Here is a 12,965-nt window from a genome sequence, read left to right as displayed (position 1 = left end):
TGAGCGGACAATACGGCAAGGTGGCCAAAAATCGGTTTCATGACATCGTGAAACCAGTTTGCAATTGTTGGCTCCGCCCGCTGATGGCAGGCCGCATTCCCTGCCATCGGACATCAGGAACTTCATTGTAATACATCAGCATATCATAGGTCCAGCACACAGGACTCATCCCCACCCCTCCTATGCTGGATCGTCCATGGGAAAACACGCTGACATGTTTCACAACAGCAAACATAAGGCGTGCACATGGCAGGCTGCACTTCACTTGGGATTTCAAGGTTTGTTTGCCTACCTTGCTTCGGGCAGCACTCAGTCATCAGCACCAGGCTTCACAGACAGCACATCATCACTTTTAGGGGGGGTTCATGGATAGGTCTCTACCTCCCATATCAGCCATATGTGGGTGGCTTTTCAATGGCTGCAGGGCAAGGTCTTGCTTGGGGAAGGGGGATAAGTGGCCTCAGGCAAGGGAAGAGGCTGCAGGACGAGAGCTGTACCGGGGAAGGAGGGTATCCTAAGATGCGTGTGGGGGCATATGTTGATCTGTGCAAGTGAACTCAAGATGGTGAGGGCTGAGGAGGCAGTCTCCAGAGGAGATGAGGCCAGGTGGACATGTAAGGGTATATGTGAGAGAATGGGCGGTAATGTCCCTTGAGCTGGCAGTGAGTGAGATGTGATGGGCTTGAGTGTGTGAATTTAGAGTGGAGATGGGTGCGTGGATGAGATCATTCATCCTCTATCTGCATTGGATGGTCAACCTTTTCTCTGCAACAATGGCACTGATCACCACTGCCTTCACCTACCAAGCTGGAGTGATAATGTAGTTGCCCCTCCTACAGCCAGGGCGGGAATAGTGGACATCCATGGCATCCAAAAGGTGCTCGAGGGCTGCAGTCTTCTTGCCTTTTGGGACCATGTCTTCTTTGCTGCAGTCCTGGGCTAGAAGCACTAAGTGTAGCTGTACTTTAAATATAGTGCCTGGCTTGATGGAGTGGCGAGGTGACAGTGTGGCAGGCGAAATAGAGCCCACCTGCCATCTAAATGGCATGTATCCCGGGAATGCATAATTAATACGGTAGGTTTGGGATGATATGGTGTGAAAACCTGCCATCGCGGCTGGTGGGTAAAACACTGTTTTACTTGCCCACTACGTACTTAGTGCAAATCTGGGGCGATTCTGTCCAAGTTTTTGGGCAAGAAATGCAGGGGGTGGTATGTAAAGAATTTTTTCACGCAGACAATGATAATGACCTAGAACTTGCTGGCTACGAGGTAGATTGAAGCCTAGATGATTAATGATTTCAAAATGAAATCAGATGAGTAGTTGAGGGCTATGGGGAAAGGGTGGAGCATTGGAGAATAGGCCTGGCTGGATTACTCAACTGAACTGGCAAGGACAAGATGGGCCAAATGGCCTGTTTCGCTGGTATAATGAAGCTATGACACCATGAAATAAATTGTCTTTTTTAATTACCTTTTGTACTCTTCTGAAGCTGTAACAAAAGAACTCAAAAAAAGACACAACAGTTTTTCAAAATGTAGACGTAAAACATTCAATCTAATGAAAATTAGTGTTTTTGTTACAAACGTGTGGGACTTTATGCTTTAAAATTTCTCCTTTAAGGTGAAACAATGTTCTGGATAGGGGGTTTGGTGATCATTCTAAACCCTGCCCAGAGGCAGGTTCATGTGATCTGGTTTTCATGGAGAAAGCAGCTCTGGCCAAAACATTTTGAAAAAGAGGAAGGGAGAGAGAGAAAGAGAGAGAGAGAGAAAGTGGGGAGTGGGGGGGTGAGAGAGAGAGAGAGAGAGAGAGAAAGAGAGAGAGGGAGAAAAGCTACTTTAAAGAGCAGAGTAAAACTTTTTTTACTGATGAGAGCTTTATCTCATTTCGAAAAGATGGAGGAACTTCTGGGAATTCAAGGAGCAAGGAGTCGCTAAGGTGGGCCTTTCTGGTGGAAGTCGGATCTGGGAGATTCACTGAGTGGAGCAACTTATGAAGGACACTGGAAGTTGCAACCTGGCGTGGCAAGGGGATATGACCCTGCTGGGAAGCATGTGGGATTTGTTTTTGTAATGCTATGTATCTACCAGAAGTGTGGTGCACAGCAAAAGGGGCTGTAGGATGTATGTTGAGTATCTCGATTGCGTTAGTTAGTTAATGCGAAAGAACCTTTTCTTTTGTTCAAAGTACTAGTTGCATGTTAAGTAATGTTAATGGTTTAGATTTATATTGATATAGTTTGTTACAGTAAAAGTCTTAAAATGTGAAATCTTGTCACTCGGTTATTTCCATTGGTCTTTTGGGAAATTCTGCTCTTAAATGTTATTGATCCCCATGGGGATCGTACCATATTGGGAGCAACTGCGAGATCAAAATCCAGAGACTGTAAAACAGGAACACTAGAATTTATCAGAGTTTTAAAAAATAAGATTTCACATTTAGTTTTGCTGCGCTCAGTGAAAAGTCAACATGACTACTTCTAATGCTTAGGCGATTCTGGAAAGAGAAGACCTGTCAGTGCCTTGCAACAGTTAACAAAGGTTAATTTGAAGGCTGTGGCAGAGAGGCTGACTTGAAAGTAGAAGCTAAAAAGGCAGGGACTGTTGAAGAATTGGCTCAGTACTTGAGCAGGAAAGGAGTAATCATAATAGTACTCAAGTTGAATTAGCTAGACTTTAATTACAAATGAAACAACCTGAATTGGAGTCAGAAAAGTGAAAACTTGAAATAGAATTTCAAAGAGAAAAGGAAATGAGGAAGTTTGGCAGAAGTTTGAATTGGGTAGAGCAAAAATTAGATTGTGTGAACAGAGGGTGGCGGTAAAACTGGAGGAAGACTCAGCATTAACTGCTGGTTTTGATTTGGTAAGGAATATTCACTCAGTGCCTAAAATCAGTGAGAAAATTGCCATAAAACTGCAATGGCTGAAAGAAAATTGGACTATTTTACTGCAGTGTGGGAAGGCTTTGGGGGTATACTCATCTCTTTCAGATGAACAGTCTGATAACTATAATACATTGAAAGCTGCTGTTCTCAATGCATATGAGTTAGCGCCAGAGGCTTACAGAAATTTAGGAACTTAAGGAAAAAACATAGTCAGACTTTTCTGGAATTTGCTAGACAAAAAGAAATGGTGCTTGATAGGTGGTATAGATTTATAAAGGTTGAACAAGACTTTGAAAATCTTAGGGAGATGATGCTAATGGAAGGATTTATAAATAGTGTCACTTTGGGAATAAGTTCCCACTTGGAAGACCATAAAGTTCCTAAAATAAGGGAAGCTGCAGTAATGTCCGAAGACTGAATTATCTCACAAGCATGTTAGTAATAAGTCTGCATTTATAAACTCTCAGAGAAAGTGGACAGAAGATCTGATTATAGTGGCAAAAATGGCCCGGGGAAGAAACGGACCCTCCAGTAGTACGAGAGATAGTCGAGGTTTAGGTCAATTCAAGTGTACCAACATATTATTTTTGTCACAGAAAAGGACATGTGAAGGCTGCAAGGCTGAAAGTTGGAGATGAAAAAACAAAACTACAGCATTTGTAAGATTGCATGGTTCCCCTTCAGAAAATATTATCCCAGTGGTTAAAGATGATGACAAAGTTGTAGGATCCCTTGTATTCATTACTAAGATGGGACAGGATGCAGAAAATTATTGAAATTTTCCGTTTAAAGGTGAAGTGTCACATTCTTGTCCGGTGAGGCAGGGAAGCCGATTGTTATTCTTGGAGATACGGGATCGAGACAGTCACTGATGTTGGCAGATGATGGGAATTTCCCATCAGAAAATTCGCTAAATAAAAATGTATCGATATGGGAGATTGATGGAAATAGTTTACCTACTCCTTTGGATAGAGTTAATTTAAAATGCAGCTTAATTAATGGTTCTGTAATTGTGGCAGTTGTTCCTAACTTGACTATTGATGGTTTAGATTTCTTATTAGGAAATGACGTGGCTGCGGATATGGTATTGCCTCTCCTGTGGTTTTGGAAAAACCTGTTGAGGCTGGGGAAACTGAAGTTGTACAAGAAGAATAGAGTGACTTAAAAGAAACCATAATTTTCTGTAACCCTGCTGCAAAAGTTACTATTTTGACTGAAGGTGCATCCAAAGAGACAGAAATTCAGGCTGCTAATTGTAAAGTGACATTGGAACATCAAGCTGATAAGAGAGAGTGAATGGCAGCTGGAGACGAGTTATAGCCGTCCGAATTAAAAATACAAGGAAAACATTAGCAAAGCATGGCAAAACAGACAACAACATTATTCAAAGCTAATGATGAAACAAAGGAAAAATTGCTTTGAAAGAGAGTGGAACAGCTGTATTCAATGCTGACACTGTAGAACTATGAAGAAAGATACGTGCTCTTGAATGTAAATTAAAACTTCAAAATGACCAAGTGATAGCTCTTGCTAGAAAATAATTAGACAAAGTTTGAATGCAATGGGATGACGAAAAGTAAAAAGAAATTAAGAAAATTCATGACCTGACTAAAAAGGAGTATCAGGCTTTCTTAACTGAACATTGACATAACCTTAATAAAATTCTTAAAAGCAGCTAAAGAGATTTTAACAGAAAAATTAAGACTTGTACAAAAGGGGGCAGTGTTAAAACTGCGTGTCCTGGAAGTGAACAACAAAGGGTCCACCATGGAAAAAAACAATTGAAGTTAAAAGTGATCCTGAATGTAAACAGGATAAGGTGAATCCAATTGTTGTGAATGACAATTTGGATGTTTGGCTGGTTGAAACTTTGTTCACAGACTTGGACACTAAAACGCACGTAGATCTGGAAGAAAAATGGAAATCAAGAGTTAAGGCCTGAAAAGAGTGTTTCAGTCTGTTTTGAAAAGTGAAAACCCTGATGACGATTTAGTGCCTGACTTTAAAGAACAAAGAAAACTGCTGAATCCACAGTGTAAAAAGTGATATGACAGGGGATTTCTCCTTGGATTTCAATTCACAGCCACAAAACCCAGAAGCCAGATGGTTTGCTAGCAATCAGCAAGGTTATTCTTGACAAAGTTAATCAAACAAAACAAATAAAACTTTTGGGCCCATTACAAACACTACTCCCAGGGTCCTAGATGGTGCACAATCCAATAGAGATTTTAAAAAGCAACATGAAGGATATGAAATCAAGATGCAATCTTTTAACCAAAGACATGCAAACGCCATTCAGGCTACACAAAATAAATTAGGAGATATGTACATGTGAATTAGCAGAGATTGAAAGAAAGGGAATTGACCAATAGTAAAAGATACTCTTGTTTGAAGAGAGTTGGGATACTAAGAACTGATGCTGGCTGCACTTTAAATCTTAATTGTCACATTCAGTTGGTTTTGTTATGGGTTAAGACTAACAATGTTTCTAGGAAAGAATTTTTAAAGGTAAAATGTGACCAAAGAGGAGGAGAAAACGTTACTTGTACTGTGTAACAATTTAGTTGCAAAAATGTATACAATATTGTATTTTAATAGTGTTATGGCAAAGAATATTATTACAGTAATTTTCTTTTCATTTTTAGTTACAAATGCATGACTATACAAGACAGTTATCTTTTAAAATGACTCCTTTAACTTAAGGTAAAACAGAATGTTCTAGTTAGGAGAGATGGTTGTCATACAAAACCACGGCACAGAGGCAGGCCCATGTGACCTGGATTGTCGTCGGGAAAGGAGCCTGGGCCAAAAACTTTTGAAAGTCGGGTGACAGTTTCCTCACCTTGACAGAGAAAAGGGACAGTTGCTCATTCGTGCTGAGGCGGGTAGCGCGAGGGCGACAGGGAGAGAGAGAGAGACAGAAAGGGAGAGAGAGAGAAACAGAAAGGGAGAGAGAGAAACAGAAAGGGAGAGAGAGAGAGACAGAAAGGGAGAGAGAGAGAGAGACAGAAAGGGAGAGAGAGAGACAGAAAGGAAGAGAGAGAGACAGAAAGGAAGAGAGAGAGACAGAAAGGAAGAGAGAGAGACAGACAGAAAGGGAGAGAGAGAGAGAGAGACAGACAGAAAGGGAGAGAGAGAGAGAGAGAGAGACAGAAAGGGAGAGAGAGAGAGAGACAGAAAGGGAGAAAGAGAGAGAGACAGAAAGGGAGAAAGAGAGAGAGTGACAGAAAGAGACAGAGAGAGAAAGGGAGAGAGAGAGAGGGAGAGAGAGAAAGGGAGAGAAAGGGAGAGAGAGAAAGGGAGAAAGTATGTGCCAGCGAGAAAGCGAGAGAGGGAGACTACCAGAAAGTGCCAGAGAGAGAGAAAATGAGAGAGAGTACCAGAAAGTGCCAGAGAGAGAGAGAAAGTGAGAGAGAGCCAGCGAGAAAGTGAGAGCGAGTGTGCCAGAGAGAAAGTGAGAGAGAGAGAGAGAGATTGTGTGTGTGTGTGACAGAGAGGAGTGTGTGCCAGAGAGAGAGAGAGATAGAGAGAGAGCCAGACAGAAAGTCAGAGAGAGTGTGCCAGAGAGAATGAGAGAGAGAGAGAGAGAGAAAGTGAGAGAGAGGGAAAGAAAGAGAGAGAGGGAAAGAGAAAGAGAGAACCTGAGGGAGAGTGCCAGAGAGAAAGTGAGAGAGAGGGGGACAGAAAGAGAGAGAGAGCGAGAGAAAGAGAGAGCGAGAGAAAGAGAGAGCGAGAGAAAGAGAGAGCGAGAGAAAGAGAGAGCGAGAGAAAGAGCGCGAGAGAAAGAGAGCGCGAGAGAAAGAGAGAGCGAGAGAAAGAGAGAGCGAGAGAAAGAGAGAGCGAGAGAAAGAGAGAGCGAGAGAAAGAGAGAGCGAGAGAGAGCGAGAGAAAGAGAGAGAGCGAGCCAGTGAGAGAGAGAGAGCCAGCGAGAGAGAGAGAGAGCACGAGCCAGCGAGAGAGAGAGAGAGCACGAGCCAGCGAGAGAGAGAGAGTGCGAGCCAGCGCGAGCGAGAGAGTGAGCGAGCCAGCGAGAGAGAGAGAGAGGGAGTGCCAGCGCGAGAGAGAGATAGATAGAGGGAGAGCCAGTGCGAGAGAGAGGGAGTGCCAGCGCGAGAGAGAGAGAAAGAGGGAGTGCCAGCGAGAGACAGAAAGTGAGAGAATGCCAGAGAGAGAGAGTGAGTGCCGGAGAGAGAAAGTGAGAGAGAGAGATAAAGAGAAAGAGAGAGAGAAAGCCAGACAGCCAGACAGCCAGCGAGAGAGAGAAAGCCAGACAGCCAGGGAGACAGCGAGAGAGAGACAGAGAGCCAGCGAGAGTAAGAGAAAGAGAGAGCCAGCGAGAGTAAGAGAAAGAGAGAGCCAGCGAGAGTAAGAGAAAGAGAGAGCCAGCGAGAGTAAGAGAAAGAGAGAGCCAGCGAGAGTAAGAGAAAGAGAGAGCCAGCGAGAGTAAGAGAAAGAGAGAGCCAGCGAGAGTAAGAGAAAGAGAGAGCCAGCGAGAGTAAGAGAAAGAGAGAGCCAGCGAGAGTAAGAGAAAGAGAGAGCCAGCCAGAGAGAAAGAGAGAGAGAGAGCCAGCGAGAGAAAGAGAAGGGAGAGCCAGCGAGAGAAAGAGAAGGGAGAGCCAGCGAGAGAAAGAGAAGGGAGAGCCAGCGAGAGAGAGAGAGAGAGAGCCAGCGAGAGAGGGAGAGCCAGCGCGAGACAGAGAGAGGGAGTGCCAGCGAGAGACAGAAAGTGAGAGAGTGCCAGAGAGAGAAAGTGAGAGAGTGAGAGATAAAGAGAAAGAGAGAGAAAGCCAGACAGCCAGAGAGCCAGCGAGAGAGAGAAAGCCAGACAGCCAGAAAGCCAGACAGCCAGCGAGAGAGGGAGCCAGCGAGAGAGAGAGAGCCAGCGAGAGAGAGAGAGCCAGCGAGAGAGAGAGAGCCAGCGAGAGAGAGAGAGCCAGCGACAGAGAGACAGCCAGCGACAGAGAGAGAGAGCCAGCGACAGAGAGAGCCAGCCAGAGAGAAAGAGAGAGAGCCAGCAAGAGAGAAAGTGAGAGAGAAAGAAAGTGTGAGAGAGAGTGTGAGTGAGAGAAAGTTAGCGAGAGTGAGTGTGAGTGAGAGTGAGAGAGTGTGAGTGAGAGAGTGTGAGTGAGAGAGTGTGAGTGAGAGAGTGAGTGAGAGAGTGTGAGTGAGAGAGTGTGAGTGAGAGAGTGTGAGTGAGAGAGTTTGAGTGAGAGAGTTTGAGTGAGAGAGTTTGAGTGAGAGAGAGCCAGCGAGAGAGAGCGAGCCAGCGAGAGAGAGAGAGCCAGCGAGAGAGAGAGAGCCAGCGAGAGAGAGAGAGCCAGCCAGAGAGAAAGATAAAGAGAGAGACAGCAAGAGAGAGAGAAATTGAGAGAGAGAGAGAGTGAGAAAGAGAGACAGTGAGAGAGAGAGAGAGTGAGTGAGTGAGAGAGAGAGAAAGCGAGAGAGAAAGCATGAGTGAGACTGTGAGTGAGAGAGAGTGTGAGTGAGAGAGAGTGTGAGTGAGAGAGAGTGTGAGTGAGAGAGAGTGTGAGTGAGAGAGTGTGAGTGAGAGTGTGAGTGAGTGAGAGTGTGAGTGAGTGAGAGTGTGAGTGAGAGAGAGAGTGAGTGAGAGAGAGTGTGTGTGAGTGAGTGAGAGTGTGAGTGAGAGAGAGAGAGTGTGAGTGAGAGAGAGTGTGAGTGAGAGAGAGTGTGAGTGAGAGAGAGTGTGAGTGAGAGAGAGTGTGAGTGAGAGGAAGTGTGAGTGAGAGAGAAAGCATATCAGGGAGAAAGTGAGAGAGAGTGAGAGTGAGAAAGTCAGTGAGAGTGAGAAAGAGAGAGGGAGAGAAAGAGAGAGAGAGAGAGAGAGAAAGGGGGAGAGAGAGAGAAAGAGAGAAAGCAAGAAAGGGAAAGAGAGAGAGAAAGAAAAAATGTGAGAGAGTGAGAGAGAGATAGAGAGAGAGTGAGAGAGTGCCAATGAAAGAGAGTGCCAAAGGGAGAAAGTGAGAGAGAGATAGAGATAGAGAGCCAGAGACAAAGTGAGAGAGGGAGTGCCAGAGAGAAAGCGAGTGAGAGAGAGAAAGCGAGAGAAAGCGAGAGAGGGAGAGAGAAAGCGAGAGAGGGAGAGAGAAAGCGAGAGAGGGAGAGAGAAAGCGAGAGAGGGAGAGAGAAAGCGAGAGAGGGAGAGAGAAAGCGAAAGAGGGAGCCAGCGAGAGAAAGGGAAAGAGGGAGTGCCAGCGAGGGAGAGAGAAAGAGGGAGTGCCAGCGAGGGAGAGAGAAAGAGGGAGTGCCAGCGAGGGAGAGAGAAAGAGGGCGTGCCAGCGAGGGAGAGAGAAAGAGGGCGTGCCAGCAAGGGAGAGAGAAAGAGGGCGTGCCAGCGAGGGAGAGAGAAAGAGGGAGTGCCAGCGAGGGAGAGAGAAAGAGGGAGTGCCAGCGAGGGAGAGAGAAAGAGGGAGTGCCAGCGAGGGAGAGAGAAAGAGGGTGCCAGCGAGAGAGAGAGAAAGAGGGGGTGCCAGCGAGAGAGAAAGAAAGAGGGAGTGCCAGCGAGAGAGAGAGAGAAAGGGGGAGTGCCAGCGAGAGAGAGAGGGAGTGCCAGCGAGAGAGAGAGGGAGTGCCAGCGCGAGAGAGAGGGAGTGCCAGCGCGAGAGAGAGGGAGTGCCAGCGCGAGAGAGAGGGAGTGCCAGCGCGAGAGAGAGGGAGTGCCAGCGAGAGAGAGAGGGAGTGCCAGCGCGAGAGAGAGGGAGTGCCAGCGCGAGAGAGAGGGAGTGCCAGCGAGAGAGAGAGGGAGTGCCAGCGCGAGAGAGAGGGAGTGCCAGCGCGAGAGAGAGGGAGTGCCAGCGCGAGAGAGAGGGAGTGCCAGCGCGAGAGAGAGGGAGTGCCAGCGCGAGAGAGAGGGAGTGCCAGCGCGAGAGAGAGGGAGTGCCAGCGCGAGAGAGAGGGAGTGCCAGCGCGAGAGAGAGGGAGTGCCAGCGCGAGAGAGAGGGAGTGCCAGCGCGAGAGAGAGGGAGTGCCAGCGCGAGAGAGAGGGAGTGCCAGCGCGAGAGAGAGGGAGTGCCAGCGCGAGAGAGAGGGAGTGCCAGTGCGAGAGAGAGGGAGTGCCAGCGTGAGAGAGAGGGAGTGCCAGTGCGAGAGAGAGAGGGAGTGCCAGCGAGAGAGAGAGGGAGTGCCAGCGAGAGAGAGGGAGTGCCAGCGAGCGAGAGAGTGCCAGCGAGAGAGAGAGTGCCAGCGAGAGAGAGAGTGCCAGCGAGAGAGCGAGGGAGTGCCAGCGAGAGAGGGAGTGCCAGCGAGAGAGAGAGGGAGTGCCAGCGAGAGAGAGAGGGAGTGCCAGCGAGAGAGGGAGTGCCAGCGAGAGAGAGAGGGAGTGCCAGCGAGAGAGAGAGGGAGTGCCAGCGCGAGAGAGAGGGAGTGCCAGCGCGAGAGAGAGGGAGTGCCAGCGCGAGAGAGAGGGAGTGCCAGCGCGAGAGAGAGGGAGTGCCAGCGCGAGAGAGAGGGAGTGCCAGCGCGAGAGAGAGGGAGTGCCAGCGCGAGAGAGAGGGAGTGCCAGCGCGAGAGAGAGGGAGTGCCAGCGCGAGAGAGAGGGAGTGCCAGCGCGAGAGAGAGGGAGTGCCAGCGAGCGAGAGAGGGAGTGCCAGCGAGCGAGAGAGGGAGTGCCAGCGCGAGAGAGAGGGAGTGCCAGCGCGAGAGCGAGGGAGTGCCAGCGAGAGAGCGAGGGAGTGCCAGCGCGAGAGAGAGGGAGTGCCAGCGCGAGAGAGAGGGAGTGCCAGCGAGCGAGAGAGGGAGTGCCAGCGAGCGAGAGAGGGAGTGCCAGCGAGCGAGAGAGGGAGTGCCAGCGAGCGAGAGAGGGAGTGCCAGCGAGCGAGAGAGAGAGTGCCAGCGAGCGAGAGAGGGAGTGCCAGCGAGAGAGCGAGGGAGTGCCAGCGAGAGAGCGAGGGAGTGCCAGCGAGAGAGGGAGTGCCAGCGAGAGAGAGAGGGAGTGCCAGCGAGAGAGAGAGGGAGTGCCAGCGAGAGAGAGGGAGTGCCAGCGAGCGAGAGAGTGCCAGCGAGCGAGAGAGGGAGTGCCAGCGAGCGAGAGAGGGAGTGCCAGCGAGAGAGAGAGGGAGTGCCAGCGAGAGAGAGAGGGAGTGCCAGCGAGAGAGAGAGGGAGTGCCAGCGAGAGAGAGAGGGAGTGCCAGCGAGAGAGAGGGAGTGCCAGCGAGCGAGAGAGTGCCAGCGAGCGAGAGAGGGAGTGCCAGCGAGCGAGAGAGGGAGTGCCAGCGAGAGAGAGAGGGAGTGCCAGCGAGAGAGAGAGGGAGTGCCAGCGAGAGAGAGAGGGAGTGCCAGCGAGAGAGAGAGGGTGCCAGCGAGAGAGAGAGGGAGTGCCAGCGAGAGAGAGAGGGAGTGCCAGCGAGAGAGAGAGGGAGTGCCAGCGAGAGAGAGAGGGAGTGCCAGCGAGAGAGGGAGTGCCAGCGAGAGAGGGAGTGCCAGCGAGAGAGAGAGGGAGTGCCAGCGAGAGAGGGAGTGCCAGCGAGAGAGAGAGGGAGTGCCAGCGAGAGAGAGTGGAAGTGCCAGCGAGAGAGAGTGGAAGTGCCAGCGAGAGAGAGTGGGAGTGCCTGCGAGAGAGAGTGGGAGTGCCTGCGAGAGAGAGTGGGAGTGCCTGCGAGAGAGAGGGGGAGAGCCAGCGAGAGAGAGGGGGAGAGCCAGCGAGAGAGGGAGAGCCAGCGAGTGAGAGAGAGAGGGAGAGCCAGAGAGAGAGAGAGAGAGAGAGGGGGGGAGAGCCAGAGAGAGAGAGAGAGAGGGGGAGAGCCAGAGAGAGAGAGGGAGAGCCAGAGAGAGAGAGGGAGAGCCAGAGAGAGAGAGGGAGAGCCAGAGAGAGAGAGGGAGAGCCAGAGAGAGAGAGGGAGAGCCAGTGAGCGAGAGAGAGAGAGAGCACGCCAGCGAGAGAGAGAGAGAGAGAGGGAGAGCCAGCGAGAGAGAGAGAGGGGGTCAGCGAAAGAGTGAGAAAGGGAGAGCCAGCGAAAGAGTGAGAAAGGGAGAGCCAGCGAGAGAGGGAGAGGGAGAGGGAGAGCTAGTGAGCGTGACAGAGAGGGAGAGCCAGAGAGAGAGAGAGGGGGGGGGAGAGCCAGCGAGAGAGAGAGAGAGAGAGAGGGAGGGAGGGAGAGCCAGCGAGCGTGACAGAGAGGGAGAACCAGCGAGCGTGACAGAGAGAGAGCGTGACAGAGAGAGAACATGACAGAGGGAGAGAGAGCGAGCGTGACAGAGAGAGAAAGCGAGCGTGACAGAGAGAGAGAGAAAGCGAGCGTGACAGAGAGAGAGAGAAAGCGAGCGTGACAGAGAAAGAGAGAAAGCGAGCGTGACAGAGAGAGAGAGAAAGCGAGCGTGACAGAGAGAGAGAGAAAGCGAGCGTGACAGAGAGAGAGAGAAAGCGAGCGTGACAGAGAGAGAAAGCGAGCGTGACAGAGAGAGAGAGAAAGCGAGCGTGACAGAGAGAGAGAGAAAGAGAGCGTGACAGAGAGAGAGAGAGCGTGACAGAGAGGGAGAGCCTGCGAGCGTGACAGAGAGGGAGAGCCTGCGAGCGTGACAGAGAGGGAGAGCCTGCGAGCGTGACAGAGAGGGAGAGCCTGCGAGCGTGACAGAGAGGGAGAGCCAGCGAGCGTGACAGTGAGGGAGAACCAGCGAGCGTGACAGAGAGGGAGAACCAGCGAGCGTGACAGAGAGGGAGCGTGACAGAGAGAGAGCGTGACAGAGAGAGAGCGTGACAGAGAGAGAGCGTGACAGAGAGAGAGCGTGACAGAGAGAGAGCGTGACAGAGAGAGAGCGTGACAGAGAGAAAGAGAGAGAGAAAGTGAGGGAGAGAGAGAGAAAGTGAGAGAATGAGAGAAAGCCAGCGAGAGAGAGAGCGTGAGAGAGAGAGCCAGCGAGAGAGAAAGAGAGAGAGCCAGCAAGAGTGAGAGAGAAATCGGGAGAGAGCGAGAAATTGGGAGAGAGCGAGAAATCGGGAGAGAGCGAGAAATCGGGAGAGAGCGAGAAATCGGCAGGGAGAGAGAGAGAGAGAGACAGGCAGGGAGAGAGAGAGACAGGCAGGGAGAGAGAGAGACAGGCAGGGAGAGAGAAACAGGCAGGG

General features: G+C 50.1%; 1 protein-coding gene across 13 annotated transcripts in view; it reads right to left on the bottom strand.

Annotated features, from left to right (window-relative positions):
* evi5a (ecotropic viral integration site 5a) overlaps nt 1-12,965 on the bottom strand; it is a 312,699-nt gene that overhangs the window by 78,876 nt on the left and 220,858 nt on the right. Inside the window, exon 20 of one of the 13 annotated variants that reach the window (XM_041207865.1) lies at nt 4,542-4,796. The exons of 11 other annotated variants lie outside the window; for them this stretch is intronic. In XM_041207865.1, the coding sequence (XP_041063799.1) occupies nt 4,566-4,796 (231 nt within the window). In that variant the 3' untranslated portion in view covers nt 4,542-4,565. Of the gene's footprint in view, nt 1-4,541; nt 4,797-12,965 lie in introns of those variants that run through there. One more of the 13 variants, XM_041207868.1, reaches the window with a different exon arrangement.

The sequence above is a fragment of the Carcharodon carcharias genome, chromosome 16, assembly GCF_017639515.1.
Source record: "Carcharodon carcharias isolate sCarCar2 chromosome 16, sCarCar2.pri, whole genome shotgun sequence".
Taxonomy (NCBI): domain Eukaryota; kingdom Metazoa; phylum Chordata; class Chondrichthyes; order Lamniformes; family Lamnidae; genus Carcharodon; species Carcharodon carcharias.
This window is presented reverse-complemented; position numbering and strand designations above follow the sequence as displayed.